This window comes from Equus przewalskii, chromosome 18 (genome assembly GCF_037783145.1).
Source record: "Equus przewalskii isolate Varuska chromosome 18, EquPr2, whole genome shotgun sequence".
NCBI lineage: Eukaryota > Metazoa > Chordata > Mammalia > Perissodactyla > Equidae > Equus > Equus przewalskii.
Genome location: NC_091848.1, coordinates 25,585,672 through 25,612,237, shown reverse-complemented (window position 1 = coordinate 25,612,237; position 26,566 = coordinate 25,585,672). Strand labels below are relative to the sequence as shown.

General features: G+C 41.1%; 1 protein-coding gene across 4 annotated transcripts in view; it reads left to right on the top strand.

The window, feature by feature from the left end:
* IGF2BP2 (insulin like growth factor 2 mRNA binding protein 2) overlaps nt 1-26,566 on the top strand; it is a 146,858-nt gene that overhangs the window by 87,430 nt on the left and 32,862 nt on the right. For all 4 annotated transcript variants that reach the window (XM_070582472.1, XM_070582473.1, XM_070582476.1 and 1 more), the window contains 5 exons: nt 15,391-15,439; nt 16,395-16,446; nt 20,618-20,681; nt 23,235-23,507; nt 25,381-25,515. In XM_070582472.1, coding sequence (XP_070438573.1) covers nt 15,391-15,439; nt 16,395-16,446; nt 20,618-20,681; nt 23,235-23,507; nt 25,381-25,515 — 573 coding nt within the window. The remainder of the gene's footprint in view (nt 1-15,390; nt 15,440-16,394; nt 16,447-20,617; nt 20,682-23,234; nt 23,508-25,380; nt 25,516-26,566) is intronic.

The following is a 26,566-nucleotide window of genomic DNA, read 5'->3' as shown; positions in this document are numbered from 1 at the left end:
TTGGGGAAGACAGCAGGCAGGACTGGAGAACCCTTAACACTGAGGAAGATCATAGAAAGAGGCCCTCTGGCCCCAAGAAATGAACTGGCCTGCCACAGTCACATATCCAGGTGGTGGCCCCATGCTCAGCAGTCCTGATGCCTAGTCTAACTCTCTGCCTGCGACCTCCCAATAGATGGGAGGTCAATGTCATCTGGCTGTCAGGGAATGAGCTTTCTCTCAGAGCCTTGTGGCCATCAAAGGGCTGCAAGGAGCCTGGTTAGAGACAGAGAGTCCCCTTTACATTCAGATGACCTGGCCTGAGCAAAGTGGGTTGAATTGAGGGGCCCATTTACATGGACTCAAAGGGCAACCACACCTGCTATCTGTTTACTTGTGTATAATCATCCCTCGAGCATGTAAGTGCTGGATGGTGAGATGAACAAATTACAGGGGGCAGAGTCTGGCTGGGCAGCAGAGATGTAAACAGAGGGTTTTGATGAATGCCACAAACAAGGCATTAGCTAAGGGCTGTGGGAGTGCTGACCCTCAGTTAATGTGAAATTTTGATCCTGGCACCTCATGTTAACCAGACACAACCTGGAATGAAGACTGTTCCCCTTCCGTCATTCTGATGATCAGCCAGCAATGATGAGGTTGGCTTCCCCATGCACCAGCATGGCCCTGAGTTTACCCTCTCCTTAACCAGACCAGGGAGCTCGAGACAGACAAGGGCATTATTCCTGGCACTACTTCTGCTTCTCTCCACCCACCGCCCCCCCCCCCCCCCAAAGGAAAGTAAGAGGTGAATGCCTTATGAGAATAGGTTGATGGCCTGCGTATGGTGGCTAACCAGCATTCTTGGCATCTAAGGGAGGCCTACAAAATAAGGCAGCCCACTCCCCAGAGAGCTGTGCTCTTTGCTGTTAACAGAGGCACCAGGAGAGGCCTCTGAGTTTTGTTTTGTTCTTATTGAATATAGAAAGAGGAAGAGGAAGGAAAATTGGCATATTCTGTTTCAACATAGATCATATTCATAAGATTGCGTTACAGACCAAAGGCAAATCAGTTAAATCAATGTTTATTGCATAGATGCTGCAGAAAATATCAATAAAGAATTCCAAAAACATATTGGGCAGAAGAATCATTATTGGAATAAGTAAATAGTCTTCTAAGGGCATTACTTTGATGGAGGCATTATTCATGTGGATTAAAAAAATAAAAGTTCTAGTGTGTTTGTTTAAAAAAATCAATCATGTTATTTAATCATTCCTTCCACTAACCTAAAACACTCTTAGTATTTTTGATAGATCTATCTATCTGTTACATTCTCGAGAGTTGTTTGCTGCTGGGAACAGAAGAGTATTATAATGGCAGTTGGCGAGATGCTTTTATTTTAATATAAAGAGGCACTTAATTTGTTGGTTAAGTGTACCTGGCAGCCCCATGTCAGAGAAGTGAGGAGTCACCAGCAGACTGCCCCAATGGTGGGAGGCACACAGCCATAGGAAAGGTAGATTATACTTACACCCAAAGTTTCAGAGCCACAAAACTCTCTTCTCTCAGGAAGGGAGTCAGTAAGGAGAAGACAGCTTCTGAAAAGAAAGTTAGTGCTGATGACTATGTTTACATGTCTCCCAGTGTTTCACCTGCTGTTCACTGACCCTGCACGGGCGTAATGATTTGTTTCTGGGTCTTGGTGATGGTTCAGTTCAGGAAATAGGAGTTCTTTCCTGCCTTTCCTGGTTCCTGCCAGCTTCTTCAGCTTGTTCTCTTGACCTGCACTGGAAGCAGTCTCTGATCCTCTCAAACCAAGTGACCTGACCACCGTGCCTTTGTGTACCTCGTTCCCTTAACTTGGAAGCCTTTCTGGACCCCTTTACACTCTCCCTTACCTCTGCTCACCTGGCCCACCCTGCCTCCTACTGTTCAAAACTCAGCTGTGGCGTCATCTTCCCTGGGGGCCTTGCGAGGTTCCCCTCCTGTCTGCCTGGCCACCTCGGCACCCTCCCACAGGGTACAGGCCCGTCTGTAGTGGCATAGCTCACGGGGTGCACTGACCGCTTACTCGACTGTCTTCCCATGAGACCATGAGCTCCTCATGGTGGGGAACAGGCTGTTCACCCAGCTCTCTGATGTCCAACATAGTAAATACTCGGTAAGAGTTCGTCAAATAAATGAAACGAGTAAAGTTAATCAAAGCAGGAGTCACCTGCCAGAATACTGAAGAAAAGCAGGGAAGAATTCTGCAGCATTTCCCAGGATGGGTGAGATGGGTAGGTTCTTTAACTGATGAAAAACGATCAACCTCATTCATAAATAAAGATAGTATAATTTTCACCTATGAATGGGCAGAAATAAAAAAATTTGATAACTGTGTTTTCAGACGTGCTGGGAAACAACACTGCATTTGTGTGTTAACATTACAAATGCACAGCCCTCTGACCTAGTGATTTCACTTCTAGGAGCTTGTCTTCCAAGATATACTCACATGTGTGCAAAACTAAGATAGATAGATGGATAGATAGATAGATAGATATTCATTACAACACTTTTTTGGAAATAGCAAAAGATTGGAAACATCATATGTCCGTCAGCAAGAGACCAGTTAAATTGATTTTGGTATATTCATAAAACTGAATATTATACAGCTATCAAAAAGAATAATATAGCTCTATATGTATGGATATGAAGCAATTTCCAAGTGAAAAAAGCATATACAGAGCACTAACATTTGTATTTGGGGGGAAAAAGAATATCTACATTATGCTTATGTATAGAACGTGCTGGAATGATTTTTAAAAAACTGATATTGAGATCTAGAGGACTGAATAATAGGTGTAGCAGTGAAAATTTTTCTACTATACCCTTTGTTATCTTTTGAACTTTATACAAAGACTATGTAGTGTTTATTTTTAAAAAATAAATTTGTTTTGAAGAAACCAGTTGAGTGGTAGATGTGTGTTCAGATTTGCTGAGATCTGCAGAATCACCATCTAAAAATCACTAGGAGGAGCTCCATGTATATAAACACTTTTCATCCTGATGTCTCACTACACCCTCCCACCCTCTGTCCCCCTGCCTTTGAAGTTTCTCTTACTCACCTGTTACCTAGGCCATTGGAGCTGGAAAGGATTTTGGACAACTATCTAGCGATGTTTCCACTAAATCAAGCAGAACACTGCTGCTTTTCCAAGAAATGTGCCATGGCTTAATTTCTCTCACCTGCTGCTAAAGCGTGTTATTTTAAAAATATCAATGTGGGCTTTACAGAGGTGTTTAGATCAAAGTTGCAATAACAAGTAGAGTATCGCTACAATACTAATTAACCAACATCTGAATTATGGGCCAGAGCTCTGTTTCTATGTAGTGGAAACATAAACTTTGATCCGGTGGTTTATGACATCAGTGAAATTCCTGGGAGACAATTATAGTCTTCTCGTTCACAGTCCCACGCCAAGACCTACCTGTAGGAAATGGACGAGCTCCTACTTAGCTGTGCCGTACTGTCTGTTCATAGTAAATTTCATGAAATAACATTACATCTTCAAACTCCAGACACCAGAGATTGTACGAGGGTAACACTGGCAGTGGTGAAGGTGTGAACAGCTTCCTGCCATGAGGCAGAAAAGGGGAGAAATGGGATAAATTGTAGCTGTAGGTTGGGTTGTGATGCAAGTCGAGTCACAAAGCCAATATGTTTGGATTTTAAGCTATCCAGTTATAAAATACCATGGGCTTTGTCATGTGACTTATTTATTGGGTTGTTCAAAATTTTGACCCCAAAAATTGCAAGATTTGTTGAAATGATTTTTTTTTTAGTTCAGTCTTTATTTGTAGCCTAAGGGCCATGGTGATACCTCTACTTTCTGCTCCTTCTCTTTGTGACGGTTTTGTTGCCAAAATGAAGTGAATCTTAGATTTGGAAGGAATCTTGTCTAACCCCCTCATGTTTGAGGCATTAACCAGAGAGGTTAAATGATGAGCCTAACTTCTGTCTGACAGCTTGTCTGAGGTGGGTCCGGGATTCCGACCCTGGTCTCCAGTTCCCAGGTCGGCATGGCTCCCACTCTGCCACTCAGTTGTGTTGAAATAGTGGTAGCCTTTGGTAACAATAAAATGTTTTATTAGGGGTTAGAAAATCCAGGGAATGTATTTAAATTTGTTTTTTCTTAAATCATTGTTCCCTAAGAAATCAAGGCCTTTTGCTTTGCTTATAAACATTAGCAAATGAAAGTGTTTGCATTTCCACAAGTATCTATGCCTGAATATTACATTTTGTATTTCCTGCCAAGGAACAAAAATACTCACACTTAGTTCAGCAAGATAATCAAGGTACTCTTAATGAAGGAGAAACATAATCCATCGGTTTGCCTGTTGTACTTCTCAGCTTCTGAAATTATCCTGAAATGGGTCTTTAGCCTGAATCCACAGGTGATTCTGTGTAATTTCAGTTCCTTCTCTCCTGGTTCAGTACTGGCTCCATGCAATGCCTTCTGATTCATTAGTTAATTGTGACTCATCAGGTGAAATCAGATTCGTTCACATGTCATAGGAAAACCAGGCACAAACTCTTCTGGGCACATCAGGACCAAAGCTGAGAATGAAGGATGCAAAGGGAGTTTGACAATGTTGTTCTATCAAAATAATCCTAATGTCCACATGTGTAGGGTACACTGCAGTTTATGGAGAACTTTCTCATAATTCCCTGGGATTTGGTGAGAGACAAATGAGACAAGAGGGCAGGAGTTCATCACAATACTAAGGAGACTGGGACCCTGTGAACAGCTGAGAGAAGGGTACCCCCTGAACTCTCTTCCTTCCCTCAGTCACACTGCTGAGGACCTGGCTCCCAGCAAACAAAGGAGCAGGGTCCTAGAAGTAGGGGGCGACACGGCACTGCATCCAGGGAAGGGAAAAGAGACAGGAAAAAGAATTTGAAGCTGTGTTTGCAGGACCTCCTATGGCCACCTGCTGAGCCAGGTAGGTGGTTCACCTTTATTCGAGTCAGATGTTGACTCCTATATGCAACTTCCCATTGATGGGTCCTGCCGGGGCCACCCAGCTAATGCTGCTGGCTTGAGAGGAAGTGATGAAAAGCCAGGAACCAACTGAGACAGATGCTCTGTTTACTGTCTTTGTAAGACAGGGAACTCAAAAGAGAGTGTGAATCAGCAGCTGGAAGGAATTCTGTGTTTAAGTGCCAGAGACGTTAACCCTGTCATGTACATTCATTCATTCATCAGACTCAGAGTGACTGCTGTGTATGTGTCACCAGGTTAGAAGCTGTGGATGTGCAGGGGTAGGGAGAGGATGTACATATTCAGAAAGGATGTTCATGAATCTTGCAATTCTCTCAGCCCTACTGGTAAAATTTCTCTGTGCAAAAGTCTAGTCTCCTAGAATTGGTTACAAATCAAATTTGTATATTTGAAGTTACCTCCCTACTAATTTGCCTCATTTCAGAATTGATATAAAGGGATCTTAAGATGAATCTCCATTAAGACAGTGAATCTTTTTTAAAATAAGAATAATTTCTATGCCATCTTTCCCCAGTCCGTTCATCTGTTTTTAAAGTTGGCTATTTGAAGTTTTAAAAAATGAATTTCATTGTATTCAAATCATGGAACGTTAACTCTAAGATCCAGTGATTTTCCTTTCTTCTTTCATCAGCACCTTATGAGATACCAGGGGTGTTCACTAACTTATTTTTCTTTGTGTGCTGTGAAGTGCTTTTTTTTTTTTTATTGGTGTTGTATAAGAAGTTATTTTTCTGAGTCCTTTCCAGTGTGATCTTTTTTATCTTCTCCAGAGCGCCCCTTCGTGTTGGAGAGAAAACTTCAAGGGGTTAAGTGCCAAGGAGCAGACCCTGAGTGGGGAGGAAACTTGCCCACGCCCCTCTTGGTGGTACAGGTGCCCCACTGCTGTTACACACCGAAATACCTGCCCCAACTTTAACTTCCCCACGACTCTTGGAAACAAGGGCTCATGTGATGCTGTTGACTAGCTGCAGTGACATTATAAGGATACTGTGCAGAAATATGTATATATAAAAAATAGGTGTTTAAGTATATCCGTTTACTTCTAGCTAAAACCTAAAAATAGGAGCTAGGAAAAGTCAGGGATAGCCTTTTTCCTTAAAGTCTTCTTTGGATCAAGGAAACGACTAACATCTAAGAACATTCTGTTGTTTTGTTGAAGTTAAGTAGAGATTTCTAAGGGTTGCTGAGGTCGATGTTGGGTTTTAGTTTTTTTACTCCCTAGAATGTAAGTAGCATGAGAGGACATTTCTGTTTTGTTCACTGGTCTACCCAGAACCTGAAATGAGTGCTTGGCATGGAATAGGTGCTTAGTGAATGAACATTTGTTAAATGAATTTGGAAAGTTTTTAGTTCAATCTTAGAAATCATCCTGTTTTCCAAAATCAGATAAAATGTTCAATATTTAACCTCCAGTCCAAACATTATGAGTGGTTTGGATGGTTCACACCACCCCAGCCCTCAGCGTGGGCGAGATGTTACTCTTGTGGGAGAGGGTGAACACTATTTGATTTGCATGGCAGGGGGACCAAGTTCCTTTGTGAGGAAGGCGTATGTGATTTGGCCAACCCTCTCTTGCCTTGCTCACTTACTATATTAGAGATTTAATTTTCCTTAATCATCATCATGACTATAATGAATAAGATCAAAGTCTTTTATAACCGCTGGGAGTAGTTCCCTCTTTTCAGAAGTAAAATGCTGTTGGCTTATTACTCATTCCCGGACACAGAGGACTCACAGCTTCTGGCTTGAGATTTTGTTAATTGTGAAACTTTCTTCAGTGGGTCAAGGCATGCCGTTGTACTTCTTGTCTTAAGAACACCACCTCCGTGTGAGTCATGACATCCAATCACAGGAAATGTATGCAGTGGCTACTGGGTCAAGAAATGTCTTCCCGTCCGTTTTCTAGTCAGCAGCCGGTTTCCTCGAGCTGATGAGCATAAACTGGCATGAAAGAAATTGGCTTGGTTGAAGACCAGTCAGTGTCTTCAGTAAGCATGTGCTCTTCTTATAGTTGGAAGACAGATTATGGGATGGAGTGGGCCAGGAAAAAGAAGCCAGCTGTCAGCCACAGATAGTCCTGGTGAATTTGCTGACTGCTGAGCACCTGCTCTGGTCCAGACGCTTCATAGACTGAGGAGGGAAAAAAAATGAAAAAGGCACAGGTAGGAAGGAGGAAAGGGATAGATTTGAATGCTGTTTGGAGAACTAAAGAGAACAATTATTCCAAAATGAAGAGATACTGAAAGGATACAGGTGTTAGTGACTGGGCATGTGGCTCCCTCTGCCCTTACAAAGATGATTTTGTATTTCATGTGCCACACCAGGCAAACGTTTATGTACTCAGATTGTAACTTGTGTTGCGTTGTATTTTTGTATGTTTTTTATCTGGGCTCAAGTTATGATGTGTAAATATTTGTTTTTACCCTGGTTCATCCTAATTACACATGAGTTTCGGGCCTTAGAAGGGTGACTAATCACTTCTCTAGAAACACAGTTTGGTTTTGTTAACTGGAATCTTCATCACAGCAGAATAAAAGCATTAGAGAAAATGCTTTCAGTTCTTATTTGGTTTAGATCTTAAAAAGTTGGAAGCTGGCATGCAGATTTTTGGCTTGCAAAGACTTACCTCTCAAAACCTCCCCTTCCTGAATCCAAGTGCCTGTTCGTACTCAGGCACACATGAGTCTCCTAGCCTTCTGAGGACTTCGTCTGCCTGCTGGGACTCGCTCTGCCCTTCTCCGTTCAGCAATCCATATTTTGGGAGGGTTCTGAACTTTATGTTGCCCCGTGAGGCTCTGTCCAGCCCTGGTTGGAACCAATATTAATAAGCAAGACTGGGAAGCAGGTGATTTCTCACGTGCCCCGTCCCACCCTCAGGCCCTTGCAGGTGTGGACAGCTCCCAGCCATGGGCCAGGAGAGCTTGACTGTCAACCGGGAGTCAACTGACCCTGTGGAGGAGTGTGCTCCTTATTAATACGTTTATTACCCTCTCTAATGGGCATTTATATTTAAGTAAATTCTTTTGAGGAGCAAAGAGTGGGCCACTATGGTGAAGTTTCTAAAATAACCCTTCCTAAGGAGATATTTTTGTCAGAGAGTCTGTAATGAGGTTGACACTGAATAGCTAGAAATCTATTCCTAAGACCCGTTTTCCTAGTATTCGCCTGAGGGGGCCACATCTTGTCCAGGATTCATTGAACTGAAGTATATCCATGAAATGTAAATTTTGTTATTGGTGAATTGACAGTTCCAGAGTTAACTGTTATGTTTTGTTTTGTTTTTGTCTTTTTGGTGAGGAAGATTCACCCTAAGCTAACATCTGGGGGTTTTTTTTTGCCTGAGGAAGATTAGCCCTGAGCTAACATCTGTGCACCAGTCTTCCTCTATTTTGTATGTGGGATGCCTCTATAGCATGGCTGATGAGTGGAGGAGGTGTGTGCTCAGAACTGAACCCATGAACCCTGGCTGGCAAAGCAGAGTGCACGAAACTTTAACCACTGGACCATGGGTCGTCCCCCAGAGTAACATTTTAAAAGCCTTTTTCTTTTTTTCTTTTGAGGAAGATTAGCCCTGAGCTAACATCTGCTGCCAATCCTCCTCTTTTTGCTGAGGAAGACTGGCCCTCTACTTTATAGGTGTGACACCTACCACAGCATGGCTTACCAAGCGGTGCCATGTCTGCACCCGAAATCCGAACTGGCCAACCCTGGGCCGCCAAAGAGGAATGTGCACACTTAACCGCTGTGCCATCGGGCCGGCCCACAAGTCTTCATGAGAGTTGTCACAGTTTTTGTATTCAGGGATTTTTTTGTTTTGGTTTATTTTAATTTCCTAAAAAAGTCTTTGACAGAGAAAAATATTGTCTTTTCCCCAAATAATTATTTAGATTTTTAGTCTTCCTTAAAATAGTTCTACTGTTTACCACTATTCCAGTAAAAGAAGCCCTTTTGCTAAAAATTGAATATGAATCAAAAGAGAGAGAATTTTAGGTATTGACTTTATTTCTAAAGAGTTGAAATATCGAATCTCTGAGAAAGTTTCTCTAGAACAGCATATGGTGGTTTCAAGCTACAGTTAAACATACTGATTCCTTTTAATGGGAGATGATTTTCACTTTCCTCTCACACCTCTTTCCAGAAGATTCCTAGAATCCTGCAGTTGGAATGAAACTTAATGGTCTTTGAATGCAAATTCTAGTCACTGTACTCCCAGTAGGGAGATTCCTGCACCATCTTGCACAGGAAATAGCAGTCTGACTCGTCTCTCACGAACCTCTGATTATCAACTAATCATCCCATTGACTTTTCTCTTTTCCCTTCAGCTTCTTTCAACAACAATTAAGAATCCTTGATGTTTTCCTCAGAAAGGAAATCTGGAATTGTCTTAGCAACTTCTTAAAAAGTCACGGCCTTTTTCTGAGCTAGTAAACTCTTCGAGAAGGGGGTGGAGGGTAAATAAATGGGCTCTAAAGTCTCAGACTGTTGCTTATCATATTAACTGATTTCTGTCCAATCAAGCAATGGACTTCCATGAGCCCCTGTTCCTGAATGCTCAGGAAGCATGAGCGTGTTAGGGCCGCTTGGGGGATTTATGGTTTTGTGGACATGAGTTTATAGAAAAAGGGAAGTTACTGGGTTCATAACTGCAATTCTTCTGGCTCGAAACTCCTTGCCGCGGGTCACCACAGTAATATCTGATTTAATCCTTTTGTGATTTGGCCCAGACCGCTAATATTCACAAGAACTTTACTCTGATCACATCTTTTCTCTCTCTAAGAAAACGCCAAACCTCTTTCTGTTCATTTTTCAACAGTTTTTATGTTGAAGTCATTTATTTTTCTAACAACTATTGTAATACGTTTATTTTAGATTCCATAGAGGCAGAGACGATTGTTCTTAATAATTTTGTAACAAAGAAAGTGACTAAACAATTTGTTTTATTGACTCTTAATCATTCCCTGTGCCCTGCCTCTGTGAGTGAGAGAGAGAGGAGGGGCCGGGGACTTTAAGGGACAGTTGGGTAGAGAGCTAGACTGGGCTGTCACCGGTGATTCATTTGCTTCCCCCAGCAGCCCTAGGTCCTAGTTCAATTTAGCACAGGATGTCCCTTGGACAGAATGTCCAGAAGTTTTAAGGGGAACTTTCACAACTAGTGAGGAATGGGAAAGAGATAAAGTGCCTCAAATACATACTAATGAGCGCATGGGATGCAGTGGAATCTGAATACGGTGCTAGAGGTGGTGGGGTGAGAGCTCTGGTGGTTTCACTCTTGGTCCCTGGAGTCAGTTAGCACACCAGCCTCTCTTTGCAGATAATGCGCATTCCGTGGTGCTCTGATTTCCCTCCAAGATGAGGACCATGTGTTGTCTGATGGAGCTCAGAATTGCTATGGAAATGCATGGGACCTGGTTGAGTAGAATCCCTCATTAAACCCCAAAGGACTCTCTCTCAGGACTCTTTGCTCCCTCTGTTGTCCCTCTTCCCCAGTTTACCTGGGGAATTCTCCGATGCTTAGGTGGCCTAATTTTCAAAGGGAACTTGAGATCCTCTGAGCTGGCTTCCCACAGTTTGTGTTAACTTTCAAGGCCCCAGCAAGATCAAGGCTTGGGTTAGTTTCCAAGGTGGCTGATCAAACTTGTGGCTCAGTGACCATAAGCCGGAAAACTGTGGCCTTACCCTCCTCACATACAAGCAGGCATTTTACTTTGTTTTTTTTAATCCAGGTGAAATCGTTCTTCAGAATCACAGAGATTCCTTGACAATTAAATATGATTTTGTTTCCCCAGATGATTGCCCACTTATTTTAAGCAACAGATTCTACCACACAAAATAATTTCTGCCAGGCCCTTGAAATTCATAACAATGGACGACATCTAGTTTTATCTGAAATTCACTCAGTTGGAACCTTCTCTTTCCTCTGAGCATCTACAGTACAAAGATAGTAATATATTCATTAGAAGTGCCCTGGGGGCCACCAGGTGGTGCAGCGATTAAGTGCGCACATTTTCCTTCGGCGGCCTGGGGTTCGCCGGTTTGGATCCCGGTTTCGGACATGGCACCACTTGGCACGCCATGCTGAGGTAGGAGTCCCCCATATAAAGTGGAGGAAGATGGGCATGGATGTTAGCTCAGGGCTAGTCTTCCTCAGCAAAAAGAGGAGGATTGGCAGCAGTTAGCTCAGGGCTAATCTTCCTCAAAAAAAAAAAAAGTGCCCTGAGGTATTTATATGTTGAAAAGCCTTGCAAACCATCAACTAAATTAGAGTTAGATGAGCTGGGGTTAATTAAGTATATTTTGTTTTGTAGTTGTTGAAGATTTGATAGTCTACACGTGCATGCTCATCACCAGTTAACCAGAATACACAATCAAAGTGGCCAGTTCCCCAGCCAAGCAAGATGGCTATGGGCTATATTATCCTTTTCCTGGTGGTGTGAAACCTGAGCTTCTTGCCCTTTCTCACCCAAAACGCTTAGCTTACCTGAATAGGAGAGTGGGAATTGTGAGTTCCTAAATTGCAAAGCCACAGGGAAAGATCCTGTGTATCTGTATCAAAGGGCGCCCTCTGCCTGACTACAGGTCTTATTCTGCTTTGGTTAAAATGAAAACGAAAAAAAACAAGACTGTGCTCCTTGCTGCCCTGTTATTCTTGTTTTTGAAGTAGACTGAGCATGTTGAAGGCTCAGACCTGGCACACATTTAAACTACAGGTGTAACACATTTTTGCTGAGGAGGCAAGCGCACAAAGCGTGGGCAGTTCGGTGGGACAAGAGGGTTTAAAGATGAGCGATGGGCTGGAGGCAGTAACGGGGTCGTGAGAGGGAATTTGGACATGGTGACAGGGAGTCATTCAAAGAAGGCAAGAGTGACCAGTCATATGTGTGGTTTACAGAGTCACTGGTGGCCAAGTGTGGGATACATGGGAGAGGAGGAAGACTGGGGAGGGTGGACAGACCAGCTAGGAGGCTGTGGTAATAGTTCTGTGGCCTTGATGATGAGCGATGTCATTTACATGTATTTAGAGAAGCTTGATTTCTTTTTTAGAATAAAGGAACTGTGAAATTATTCTTTTTTAATTTTTGTATAACCAATCACTTTCCTACTTTTGGTTTGTTTTAAAGCAGGGCACACTTTTATGGATTTCAAAGGGAAAAAGATCCATATTTCTCTTTCGAGACTGAGCCAAACACTGGCTTTCTTTTCTAAAGGAAACAGGAAAAAGAACTCCCCCTTCCCTCTCCTCTTGACCACCTGGCAAAGGAGAAAAGGACAGTTTGCCTTCCTGGGTGGGGTCAGGGTCCACATCATAAACAGACTGCAGGCAGCTACGGGAGTGCTTTCCCCAGCCCCTGGGGCTCCACATTCTCCTTTTCTGCTATGCACTTGGCCCCTTGCTGGACAGGAGACTAATAAACAAGGAGCCTGTCCTTGAGAAAATCACCGGCTAGTGGGACAACAGTGCTAACAGATAAATAATTATACCAAAACGTGAGCTGTTATAAAAGCTAAAGAGTGCAGAAGAAACAATTCTGCCTGGAGATGCCCTAGAAATATCTGCAGGTTTGAACTGGATTTTGGAGGGCATGGAGAAGTCCCTCCCAGGGGAAAGGGATGGGCATCCTGGGCTCCGTGACAAGAAGGCATGGCGGCCAGGTGATGCTGTGGGAGTTCACAGATCTCAGAGATCCTGAAACAGAGCTCTCAGGATATTCTCCCAAATAACCTGACTGAGCTCTGATTTAATTGGCTCTACTGTAGTGGTCTCCATTTCCCTCTTTTACTTCTGGGTTCCTTTTCTTCCTTTCCATCCTGATCTAAGATTAGAGATGCTACATACACACTAGCTTGTAGAGATGATTTCTCCTAGAATCCTGCTTAACGAACATTCTAATTACTGCACTGATTGCCTCATGTGCGTTCTTTACATGAGATATTACAGGGAAACGTTGTTTTAGACCATCTAGTTAGGGTTTGGGACAATCTGGACTGGGCAGAGTCTGACTGCATAGGCACTATGAACAAGGGGGTTTGCCAAATAAATTAATACTCTGCTAAATAAGATTTCAAGAATACCTAACCTAATTATGGAAAAAGTGAGTTGTTTGGTTTTTTCTTTCTTTTTTTATTTTTACTTACGTTCCAGTATACTTAAAAAAAATAAATTTTGTATATTCATTAAAGCAGCCATAGTAGGAGTTTTAATTGTTAATTTTTAGAAGCAAGTAAGGTAAGACGTGAATACATTCTCATTTTTAAAAAAAGCAAAGACGATGGAAGTAGCTAAAATAAAAAGTGTATGTCTCCTTTTACCAACCAAATCAGTTTGTAGCTACCTTTTTCTATACATTTACACATACATACACTTAATAACATGTCGTTTTGTGCTCTTAAAAAACAGGATCAACCTAATCTGTAATTAGCTTTCTTTTTGTAACAACATGCCTTGGAGAGTGTCCCATGACCAAGCACGCATGTCTGTCTACCTCACACTTTTTAAAAGCCATATAATGTTCCCTATTATAGCTATGCTATGATTTACTGTTAATGGATATTTAGAATGTTTGCAATCTTTGTTGCTGCTGTATCTGTCTTTGTTCAAATTTTTGTGTTCATGCATGAGTGTCTTCCAAGAGGATTTCTACCAGTAAATTCTTGGTTAGCAGTTGGAGTCAGTGTTTATGCTTGGAGATGATAAAAAAAAATTTTTTTTAGAAATATTCACTTTTCTTGCAAATTCTGATGTCTTTTCTATAAATAGTTAGGCTTGTGACATCATCTGTGGAGCATTCTGTGTAGCCACTGTATGGGATGGTGTCAGCAGTTTTATTATGAACTCTTGCCAACAGCAGTGTCAGGAAAGAGCCTTCATAGCATAGTAGAAATTAGTTCTTAGTTCTTTTTCCTTCTCCTATCCTGATACAAGATTAGAGGTTCTACCGACTGGCGTGTTTAGTCATTTGAACAGCCCTGGTAAAGCATGAATGCATTCTCATTTTTCAAAACTAAGACAAGACAGAAATAGTGTATGGGATCTAGACAGAGGAGTGGCCCCCTATTCATTCAATAGAAAGGAAACTGTAGGCCCTCATTTATGTTGTTATTTGTTTCCCCGTTTCCTCTACCTGTGTACCTCTCCCTCTGTCTCTTTTTTTTTCTCTGCGTGAATTGTAACCTTCCTTTCTGGAGCTCTCGCCCAGGTTAGAGCCGTGGAGAAACGACCAGCTCTTTGTTACCTCTCACACGAGAAGGAAAGAAAAAGTAATGGGGGTACACTTTGGCCATCACATCCCTTCTTTTCCAACCCCCCAAAGTGGATATTAATGGGATTTCAATGTCAAGCCCTTCTATTAAAATAACCTCTCTATATTTAAATGCTGATTTGTGTTTTCTTTCCAGGATCTAACATGTTCTCAAAAGATAGAAAAATTCTTATCCTCATATTTCTCTTCTTTTTTCTATCTAATTTTAATGCTTCAGTAAAAACAAGAAACAATCTAAATCACTCAGACAAAATTATGTGGAAAAACAGAAAAATCCTCTGAATAAAAAGGCAGAAGAAGGCCCAAATATCCATCAATAGGGATGGTATAAATGCACCTCAGTGCATCCAGGTAGTATAAATTAGAATGAGGATGCTTTCTGTCTACCAACGTAGAAAGATCTCCAGGATATTCCTGTTATGTGAAAAAAACAAGATACAATGAGCATGTGGAATATACAAATATTTCTGTAAGAAAAGGAAAAGATAAGACTTTGTATTTGCTATTATTTGCATAAAGAAACTGAAAGCAACTAGTGTTTATTTCTGCTAAGGAAGAGGGTGGATGGGAGTAACACTTTTCATAGTATACTTTTTTACAGTGCTCTGATTTTTGAATTATGACTCTATTACCTATTCAGAAATAAAAATCACTTTTTAAAAGCAAGTTTTGCATTGTTAGATGAGGGGCAAACTAAATCTGATTTTGTTTAATCCTACTGTTTATGTGACTTTACTATCATGTTTGAGTCTAGGTTCCTTTTGGGGTAGGGTCAGTTGCAGGACCTTATATTTTGAGGAGGAAAGGGATAATTCTGTACTTAGAACCTGTGTGGCAGGTTCTAAATACTTTGGTAGGAAATTGAAAGGCAAATCTGCATTTAAACCATTTGTTTAGCTTGTTTGGACTTTTTGGTTTTGTTCTTTACTTTTTCCCCAAAGTAACTGAAAACCTTAAAACATGATGCTCCTCATTCACAATCAGAATCTCTTGTTGATGCCTTGGTGAATACAGTGAGAAAGTTAACTCGAACTGTGGTCTGAAGCCTGTTTTTGTTATTTGCTGAAGTTGTATGCTGGAGAGTGTTACCGTCTGTACTTTTATTTTTACAGGAGCAGGAAAATTCAGATTCGAAACATCCCTCCTCACCTGCAGTGGGAGGTAGGCATTGTCACTTCTGTGTTTACTATCTTCCTGCTCTCTTTCTCATTTTACTTTTTAATGGGTTAATAAGACATTTTCTCTCTTTTTTAGTTCCCTTTCATATTTGGGAATTAGAGGTCCTCAGACTTTTCCCACAAAGCCTGTGGGTCCTACCTCTTCCTTTTCCAGTACCCTAATCTGCATGATCTGTCGTGAGTTTGGGGTCACATTTGTCCCTTTCATCGTGTAGGGTGTGCACTTTGATCTCTCATATTCTGTCTTCTCAAGCACCAAGCACCAACGAACAAACTGTGAAACAAATGTTTACTTGGCTTGTGATTTTTATCCATGATTTTGTAAAAGATTTTTACTTTTCCAAATTATGATTTTGGAAAAAATAAAATCAATGGAAAAACCAATAAAAATAGAAGTTCTTTGAGCAAGTTTTTTGTTTCTCTTTCAATTAGTTGCTAGGAGTAATGGTTAAGATATAGTTTCGGAGTTGTAAAACTTCCTGTAAGTTCGCTACCTTAAAATAAGATAGAATATGAGGAGTGGCCTTATGCATTATTTAAAAACAAACTGCCCCATATTGCCCAACCCAGACAAAATCAAAATAGGCTTAAAGGAAACAGAATGTTTTGTCTAACACTTTCATTACTTTAAAAAAATATTTTTTTATTATGGAAAATTTCAAACATGTACATCCTAAAGGAATGGTTAAATCTTCCAAGAAGAAGAAGTGATCCTTGCACTTTATTCTGCTTCTCATTTCAAAAGCAGTAAGTGGGCTCAAACCATCATGATGAGTGTGATGGTGAACAGTTGGTAAGACTCCGAAACTCTGCTGTGTCACCTCAGTGAACAGATTACTTAGGAGCCAATAAGCAATTGAAAGTCCCATGTACGTATTTAGTTCTAACTGTTTTTATGGAAGACCTGAAGTTCTGACATGGAAGTTTTCTTTTTTCAGGTGTTGGATGGACTTTTGGCTCAATATGGGACAGTGGAGAATGTGGAACAAGGTAATACATGAGGAAATTAGCCTGTTGAATTTTGAGAGCAGTATTACTGGTTTTTTCTTATAGGCTGGGTCAAATCCCAGGAGAAATCATAAGTTCCTATTCCTTTGAGGCAAGCTTCCTAGAGTGTATGTTTGTCTGTCTGTGTGTGAGAGGTGTCTATATCTATGTATCCGTAGCTGTATGATTTATTCTTCAAGGAATGATTTCCAGGCTGTTTTTTTTATACTCTGTAATGTGCTCAAGCTCTGGACAAATGCTGTCAAGCTGGGATAAGCTTAATTCGCTTGGAAGTAATTGGATTTACACTATTACAACTTTCCTCTTCCTGGCTAAGAAAACAGATCACTAATGTCTTGGATTGAGTGGTTCTCAAGGAGGAGGACTCCTACACCAGAATCCCCTGGAGTGCTCATGAAAATGCAGATTCCTGGCTCACCACAGACAGACCTACAAATAAGACTCTTTGCGGGGGATGGCCACAAAGGGTGAAGTGGTGCACCTATAATATGACTGACAAATAATAACGTACAACTGAAATTTCACAAGGTTGTAAACTATCAACCTCAATAAAAAATAAAATAGAAAAAAAAAGACTCTTTGGGGGAAGAGTTGATAAATCCATATATATAATTTTATTTATTTATGTATTTATTTTTTGAGGAAGATCAGCCCTGAGCTAACATCTGCCAATCCTCCTCTTTTTGCTGAGGAAGACTGGCCCTGAGCTAACATCTGTGCCCATCTTCCTCTACTTTATTATGTGGGACACCTACCACAGCATGGCCTGATGAGCGGTGCCATGTCCTCACCTGGGATCTGAACCAGTGAACCCCGGGCTGCCAAAGCGGAATGTGCACACTTAACTGCTGTGCCATGGGGCCGGCCCCTGATAAATCCATATTTTAAACAGGCCCCCCCGGGTGATTTTTACATGTACTCATTTGAGAGTCTCTGTCTTAGGAACAATGTTGTAAATACCCAGAAAATGCATACTCTTCTTCCTGCCACCCTCATTTTTATCTTCTCAAACATGAAATGCTGTGCTTTTAAAAAGAAAATTTAAGGTACCTGAAGCTGGTATCTTTTTTTTTTTATTTAAAGATTGGCACCTGAGCTAACAACTGTTGCCAATCTTTTTTTTCCCCCTGGTTTTTTTCCCCCCAGTACATAGTTGTATATATATCTTTTTAGTTGTGGGTTCTTCTAGTTGTGGCATGTGGGATACCCCCTCAGCATGGCCTGACGAGTGGTGCCATGTCCACGCTCAGGATCCGAACCAGTGAAACCCCGGGCCCTTGATGTGGAGCGCGCGAACCTAGCCACTTGGCTGTGGGGCCGCCCCTGAAGCTGGTATCTTATGTAGCTCTTGAAGAGTCCTGGAAAAATAGATTCCAAGTTCCTGATATGACAGGCAGTACATGTGATAAAGATTATTTTTGCATTGGCCTAGAAAGCAGAATGTGAATTCATTTACTGACTGTGAGCCCTTGTAAAAGTCACTTACCCTCACTGACTTAGTTTCCATATGTGTAAAATGGGGAGAATAATTTTACCCTTCCTATATCGCTGAATAGTCGTAGCACCCAAAGAGAACCTGTATAATTACTTGTAGACAGTGAAGTCATATATAATCTCAAGGGATTGTTAAGGTTCACTTAGGAAAAACCACAGAGAACCCATTTTCTCATATGCCAGTATCTGTTCTATCTGCCAATAAAATTAATATAGTAGTTTTAAAGCAGTAATTATTCAGATGTTCTCCACTCCATGAATATTAAAAATATTATTATTCAGTTTCATGCTGCTGACTACCCATGCCCAAAGGTGAAGGAAAAGAACCCAGAAAGAAGACATGATTTATAAGGATTCTATTTCTCAGTTCTTATTTCCCTCAACATGGAAAAGAAGATAAGCATTGGATGTAGTAGGCAAGATGGCCTTACGCACATGAACCTGTAAAAGCTGCCAGCCAAGACCATGTTATAAACCCAGGACAATGCCACGCAAGGATCAACTATTCCAAGTCCCTGGGGCAGTTTACAGCTCCTACGGCACCTGTGCCCTGGAGAATGCCCAGTGTCCAGCTGCCTCATAGCTACAGGATACAAGTATTGGGCTTTTGTTTTGTTCTGTTTCATAGGTGATTCCTGATTCAGCAGGAAAACATTTTCAGTAGAGTTTTAAGTAGATTTATAGAGCTTTCCTATCCAATGAAATGTATTATTTGAATGGAGATCAGTTCTTTCTAGAATCACAGAACTGTCTGATTTCCTGGAGACAGACTTCTCTGAAGAACAGAGAATATGACTAAGAAGTGAGAACAAAATCCGAGAATCCTAGTGGATAGCTTTATTCAGGAGGTTCAAACCTAGCCGTTTTCTCCCTTTCTGGGAGTCTACAGCCTCATCTGTAGCACTAGAAAGCAGCAGATATGAAACCTCTGTAGCATTGTATGTGTCAACACTGAGAGAGGAAGGCTGGGGACTACACATGCCCTGTTAAGTGCCATCATCAATTGCAAAGGCCAGGGCTGAGGTCAGCGTTTGTGACATGAAAATCTCGGTAGCCGTTCTTTCCTAAGGATTACACATCCCCTCTCTGCAAAGGCTGCAGCCACTTTGAAGTTACTGGATAAAGAGTTTTGTGTGTGTGTTTGTGTGTGTGAGGAAGATTGCCTCTGAGCTAACATCCGTTGCCAATCTTCCTCTCTTTGCTGAGGAAGATTGTCACTGAGCTAACATCTGTACCAGTCTTCCTCTGTTTTATGTGGGATGCTACCACAGTGTGGCTTGACAAGCGGTGCTAAGTCTGTGCCCGGGATCTGAACTTGTGAACCCCAGGCCACTGAAGCAGAGTGCACAAACTTAACCACTACATCACTGGGCTGGCCCTGGATAAACAATATTTTTAACAGTGATCTTTAACCTTTTTGAGAATCTTATGGAAATTATAAACCAGAAAAATTCATATGTCCATAAATTTGAATCTTTGGTGGGGTGGGGAACAGGGGGTTAGTTTATAGAATTCCTAAAGCTCTAGTGTGAATCCAAGATTAAGAATCCCTACCCTCTAGGGTTTTATTATTACTTTAAAAAGCAGCTTTATGGTGGTTTTCTTGATGTATCCTTAACTTCTTGTTGTTGCTTTGTCTCCCAGTAGCTTAAATGTTTTAAAGGGAGGATTTGGTTTAGCCGTGTCTACTTGTTTTGGGAAAACCAGTATTTTTGGTTTAAATTTACTGACTTGGATTGAGAAAGTTTTATCTTGCCTTTTGAATTTATTTTTATCTTCCGGCTTTGGAAGAAGAGGCAAGCGATTATGAACCAAGATAAGCCAACTCACAAGAGTGATCCTTTATTAGCCACTCTTAGAGTTTACATGTTCTTTCCTCAGCCAAGTGAGTTGGAATTGTCAGCTTTATTTATTGTACACAGTTACTAGATTAACTCACATAGTCAAGGAGTTCAGTCAAAGGGAAAAACAGTAATAGTTCAACTGTATCAATGAATGAAGAATTAAAATTAAAATACTTTCTTATTTTATACATATATCCAATTATTTAAAAATAAATGCAAATCATAACAATTAAAACTCATACCTTGATAAGTGGTACAATAAATTGATACAATCTTCTAGGAGAGTACTCTGAAAGTATGCGTTTAAAAGCATTATGGTCTTTTATTGGATCATTTTTCTTTTATGATTTTAGCCTAAAAAAGTAATTCAGAAGAACACAAATCAAATGATGTTTGCAGCAAAGGTGATTGTTGGCAACACTGTTTAGAAGAGCAAATCCTGGGAACAACCCATTTGTCAAGAATTGAGGAATGGTTAGGCAAAAATCATGGCACATTTACTTACTGCAATTTTATGTAGGCATTAAAAGTGAAAAATACAAAGAAAATGTACTATACATTTATACATGCAAAAGTGTTGATAAAATAAGTGAACATTTGCTTTGAGTTGTATATAGAATTAATTACAAATGTGTATATACAATTGATTACAAATTACTGTAAGTGCATATGAATAAAGACAGATTCAACTAACTCTAGAGTTAGGATGATGGGTTTTTTTGTGCATTTTTCTCTAAAGTAAATCTGTTTATATTGAGCCAGAGGGTGATAGCGTTTTTTTTTCTATGACAATGTAGCTTTTGCTTCTTTCCTAGTCAACACAGACACAGAAACTGCCGTTGTCAACGTCACATATACAACAAGAGAAGAAGCAAAAACGTAAGTGGATTTGAGCTTGTTACCTTTTAAATGTGTGGGAGGCTTGTCTTTGAATTCCATTGAGTCCTGTGTTTGTAAACCTTTTACGGAAAGATGCAAGTCTTTGACTTATCAGTGGAGCTCCAGGGCATTCATACCAGGATGTCTGTTTTGTTGAGTATCAGAGACTTATCTTGAAAAATGTTGAGCCTTGGAATCAAAACTGGAGGTGGGGGCTGTGTCTTGACATGGTTAGGAACAGAGGGCACCAGCTCTGTGACACTGTGTCCTCTAGACTCTGCTTTGCCAACCCCTGGGAGCCACTTTTTTTTTTTTTTTTTTAAAGATTTTATTTTTTCCTTATTTTCCCCAAAGCCCCCCCCCCCCGGTACATAGTTGTATATTCTTCGTTGTGGGTCCTTCTAGTTGTGGCATGTGGGAGGCCGCCTCAGTGTGGTTTGATGAGCAGCGTCATGTCCGCGCCCAGGATTCGAACCAACGAAACACTGGGCCACCTGCAGCGGAGCGAGCGAACTTAACCACTCGGCCATGGGGCCAGCCCCCCCTGGGAGCCACTTTTATCTGGAGCTTCCTCCGTGCACCATGAGGGAGAAGCACAAGCCTATTTCTGTCCACACTCATTGAAGAGATACTGAAATATCAGTTTTTCCTCTGTGTAATATTAAGAGAGGGATCCACCTCAGTGGCATTAGCAGCAGGGAGAATTGTCTGGAAGTGGGTAATTAAAGAGCACCTGGCTTGGGTTCTTTTTCCTTCCATTTATTTCCTAGTCCCCATTCATGACTATACTGCTTCAGTTATGCTTAATTTTGAGCTTGGCTATTAAGGAACATGGGATTGACTTTTTAAAAAAACGACAACAAAAACAAGTTCCTTTTTGTAGGAGGTCCTTGAAGTGCCTGTCAAGTCATTGTAACTAGAATTATGGTCACATAATCTGTGTGGTCACATGGTCACATGTGGTCATGCTTTATGGGTGTGGCATAACCTTGGTTAGACATACCAGCATGATAGTTTTATTTCTCTCTCTCTCTCTCTTTTTTTTCTTTTTTTTTCTTTGAAGAACATTAGCCCTGAGCTAACTGCCACCAATCCTCCTCTTTTTGCTGAGGAAGACTGGCCCTGAGCTAACATCCATGCCATCTTCCTCTATTTTATGTGGGACACCTGCCACGCATGGCTTGACAAGCGGTACATAGGTTTGCACTTGGGATCTGAACCAGTGAACCCCAGACCACTGAAGTGGAACACATGAACTTAACCACTGGGCTGGCCCTAGCTTTATTTCTTTTTCAAGGTTTCAATACACATGAAGACATTTAACCTGTTCGCATACTGCTAGTTTTCAAAACGTTAATTTTGCATTGAAAAGGGTAATAGTTCATTTGCTGTTGACATTTGCATGCATATGTAAGCAAGATATATACCAACAGGTCACCTTTATAGTTCTTGTCCAGGTGCTAGTTAGGTAGGGCCTCTGTACATGATGTTACTTTGTTGCTTTTATTAAATTCAGAAGGCACTGCTTTGTAATAAATTCGGGTTTATAATGTTTAGGTACAAGCCCTAAACAGTAACCTGAGAATACGATTATTGTTTTCAAATGCTGCCAAAAACATGCGAAAAAATTGTTGTACTTCATGTATAATTTTTAAAATGCAATAGTGGAATATCATTTATTCCCTATCAAATTGATAAATCTTTTAAAATAATACTCTGTGCTTTTGAGGATGAGGAAACAAATGCTCTCTTAACTGCTATTGGATAGTAAATGTTGAAACCTTTCCAGAAGGACACCGGGCAATACTTAATAATGTTAGAATTATACATACTCTCTGACCCAGCAATTCCGTTAGGAATTTGTCTTGTGTGCAAAGTTGTAGTTGCAAATATGCCCATGGCAACTCTATATGCAATACGTAGTAAAAGACTGGGCATTATATATCTATTTAACAATAGAGAATCAGTTGCAAAACTATGGTAAATCAATAGAATGTTAAATAGCCAGTAAAAATTAAATTGCAAGATATTTAATGACTTGGAAAAATGTTTACAGTGTTAACTATTTTCTAAAGTTTAGAAAATAGTATGTATAGTATTAATCCATTTTTATAGGTATATTTATATTTAAGAAAGACAAGAAACATATAGGATAGACTAGGATTTTTTTCTTATTTATCCTTATCTATTTCTGAATTTTCAGTAATAACTATGAGTTATAATTAAAGTGAGTCATAATTTTATACCCATATTTACAAAGAGTTTTTGAAGAAGAGAATACAGCTTTGGGTGGTGAAGAAACGCAGAATGCAAAATTGCACATCAAGTCTGACCAGGCCTATACATTGTGATGACTTGTTTCATTGTTAACCACGAGCTCTGAGGGAGCAGAGGTGGCGTCTGCTCACCACCGTATCCTCAGTGCCGAGCACGTCACTCACCGAGGAACTGGGAACCGAGAGCCAATGGCCCAGTCCACTGACCCGGAGGGTCTTCCCTGACGTTGTTTTCTCACCAAGCTCACCAAGCTTGCTTACCCCTGCTGCATTTCAGAGCCATCGAGAAGCTAAGCGGGCATCAGTTTGAGAACTACTCCTTCAAGATTTCCTACATCCCGGATGAAGAGGTGAGCTCCCCTCCGCCCCCTCAGCGAGCCCAGCGTGGGGACCACTCTTCCCGGGAGCAAGGCCATGCCCCTGGGGGCTCTTCTCAGGCCAGACAGATTGATTTCCCGCTGCGGATCCTGGTCCCCACCCAGTTTGTTGGTGCCATCATCGGAAAGGAGGGCTTGACCATAAAGAACATCACTAAGCAGACCCAGTCCCGGTACGTGCCTCCGGGGCTTCCTTTGCTTCCTTCTGAGGGGTCCCCTGAGTGCTGGTGGGTCCCAGCCATCCTCAGGTTGCTATTGCTTGCATCAGCAGTGGGGGGCTGTGCTGTATGGGATGGTGGCTTCTTTAAACAGAACTAACAGACTAACATAAAGCCGGGGCTTTAATGAGCTTTCGTGTCAATGGCCTATAGGTCATACCCTGAAACACTACAGGTTCACAAAGAAGGTACTAATAACTTCACAGCCAAGAACTGTTCTCATAAGCTGACTGATGCTTATGAATGCATTTGTTTATAAAACAGCAGAGGTATGTGGCTGAACTTTGTGGGATCCTAGAACCCACATATCTTAGCTCTTACCTCCCCTCCTGAGTCAGAGCCCTGGGTGGTAGTCATTCTTTGAGACCTCCTAGATGGTGTCACTTTGCTGCGTAAAGGAGGTGGGTGAGTCACTGCTATATTGAGCAAGAAATAAAGTACATTAGCCCATGTTTAGTTTTCTGTCTAAGGAGACTGGATTGGTAGTAGGAGTTATAGTGGATAAAGTGACTTGTGGGGTTGTCATTATTGTGTGTTCATCAGACCATAGCATGATGTAACGAAGAAAGCACAGGACTTGAAAACAAAGACCCATGTTCAAGTTTTACCACTTAATGGGTATATGATCTCGGAAAAAATTTTAACCTCTCTGAGCATCAGTTGCTCCTTCTATAAGCCAGGATCATTATGAGAATTAGGACAGGGAGATTGGATGAAATAATTACTATGAAAGCACTTAAGTTGCAGAGCACCAAATTACTGACAAATATTAGTTATTTACATGCCTAGAGCGTTTTATTCAGATCATTGATTGTCTTGTAGCCTAAAAGAGAAAACGCTATTTTCTTCGAAGTGTCTGAGTTACTCCCAAATGATAGACACTTATGTGAGTCCCAGAGTTCATAATTATAAGAGTGAAATGATGAGATAGAAGAGAGGGGAAGTACTCTCTAATGTTCCTTTTATTTTAAAAATCAGCCCTTTTCTCTTTCCCCTCCAAGTTTGCTTCATGGTGAAAGTGATGTTTATTTATGTGTCTTCTTGTTCCAAAAATTGTTTAAAGTGGCTTTAAGAATGCAACAAGTTTAAATAGAAGCGAGGTTAGTTCTCAAAGTGTGTGCCCATTCTTTTAGAAGTGGGCCAAAGACTTGGACCTGGGCTGTCTAACTGCCAAGGTAAAAGGGGATACAATCAATTTATGTGATTGTGAAAGTTAACAAAAACAAGGAGAGCCACAACTACCCAAAGAAGTCTGACAAAGTCATCAGGCTTTTGAGACAGTAGTTTTAAGAGCCTGGAAGAAGGCAGGCTGCCAGTGGCAAGGAAACCAAAAACTTCGGCAGAGAGAGGGCATGGCTCCCATTTCTGTCCACACTCGAATATATAAAGTTGGCTTGAATTCGGTGTTTGGATTTGGATTAACACGTGGCTTTTAAAAGCTGCAATCAGTTCAGAGCCCGGCGCTGTGCCAGTGTGCAGTATTACCCCTCTCACTTTACTCTTACTTCGACGATCGTTTGAAAGACTACACAAAATCCTTCATTTACCAAACCGGCTCCCTCACCAAGTGGGCTTGGTGCCTTCGTCCCACAGCACTCCTGTAAAAAATAATCCCTTCTAAATGGAGCTGCAAAGAATTCAAGTTTGGCACAAGACCCCCTGCACTGCTTGCCGCCTTCTTGGAGAATGGCATTGGTTGCATATGTGCTAATGACACTTCCTTGTCTGTCTGCGTCCTTGCTGTACGTTGGCTGGTGTGACGCTTTCTTGGGACTAGGATCCTGTCCCAGATGATGTCGTGCTATGGCTCCTGATTCTTTCCCTACAGGGTAGACATCCATAGAAAGGAGAACTCTGGGGCTGCAGAGAAGCCTGTCACCATCCATGCCACCCCAGAGGGGACCTCTGAAGCATGCCGCATGATTCTTGAAATCATGCAGAAAGAGGCTGATGAGACCAAACTGTAAGTTTGCATGCAACGCCCAGATCACGCAACAGAGAATAAGAGTAGGTTCTCATTCATTTAACCTAAGAAATGTTTATGAAGCTGTAAATCTGTTACTTAGTAAAGGGAGCAGGGAACGGATTATTTGTTTTGTTTTGTTTGCTGAGGAAGAGTTGCCCTGAGCTAACATCTGTGCCAGTCTTCCTCTATTTTGTATGTGGGTCGCTGCGAACAAAGCCGTGCAGGCTGAACTTAACCACTAGGCCATGGGGCCAGCCCCCAGGAAGGCATTATTTTTAAGAAATTTGTTCCTAAGGAGAATACAGTGAGAAATAGATATTTTACATTTATAATATGGCTGTTTTTCCCCTCATGTGTTTCTCTTGGTGATCTGAATGCTTCCATCACTCATTGGTAATAATTATTGGTGGGAACACATAGGCCCATGCTGACCAATGTCATGCAATGATGGAAATGTTCTGTATCTGCACTGTTCAACACGATAGCCACTAGCCACATGTTGCTATTGCGTGCTTGATATGTGACTAGTGCAATAGAGGAAGTGAATATTTTATTTTATTTTGATTCAACTTTAGATAGTCACATGTATGACTAATGGCTATCGTATTGGATGGTGCAGGTATAGGATGTACGTTGTCATCAAAACCATGATTAACTGTTCTGGAGAAGGTGTTTGCCACCATCCTCCTAAATTATTTGCTCTCCTTTAAAATTGGATTACGTTTCCTTAAGTAGTGGAAACTGCTATCCAAGTGGCTGCTTTACCCTTCCTTTTTTCTTCTCTCTCCCACTCTCTCTTTCTGTTACAAAATACTTCTTAGGATTCCACAGCTTGATGAGAGCTGCACCAGTTTGAATGGCAAACACAGTTCTTACTAAACCGGTTGACTTTGTATTATAAATGAATTTATGGTACTAGAATAGACAATCTAATAAAAAAGGCTTTATGTCAGTTTGGCAAAATCTGCTTAAGGGCAGTAGTGGCAGTTTTATAGAGAAGCAGTGGGGGATGAATTGAATATAAAGTTAATTTAGCAAATAATGTCAA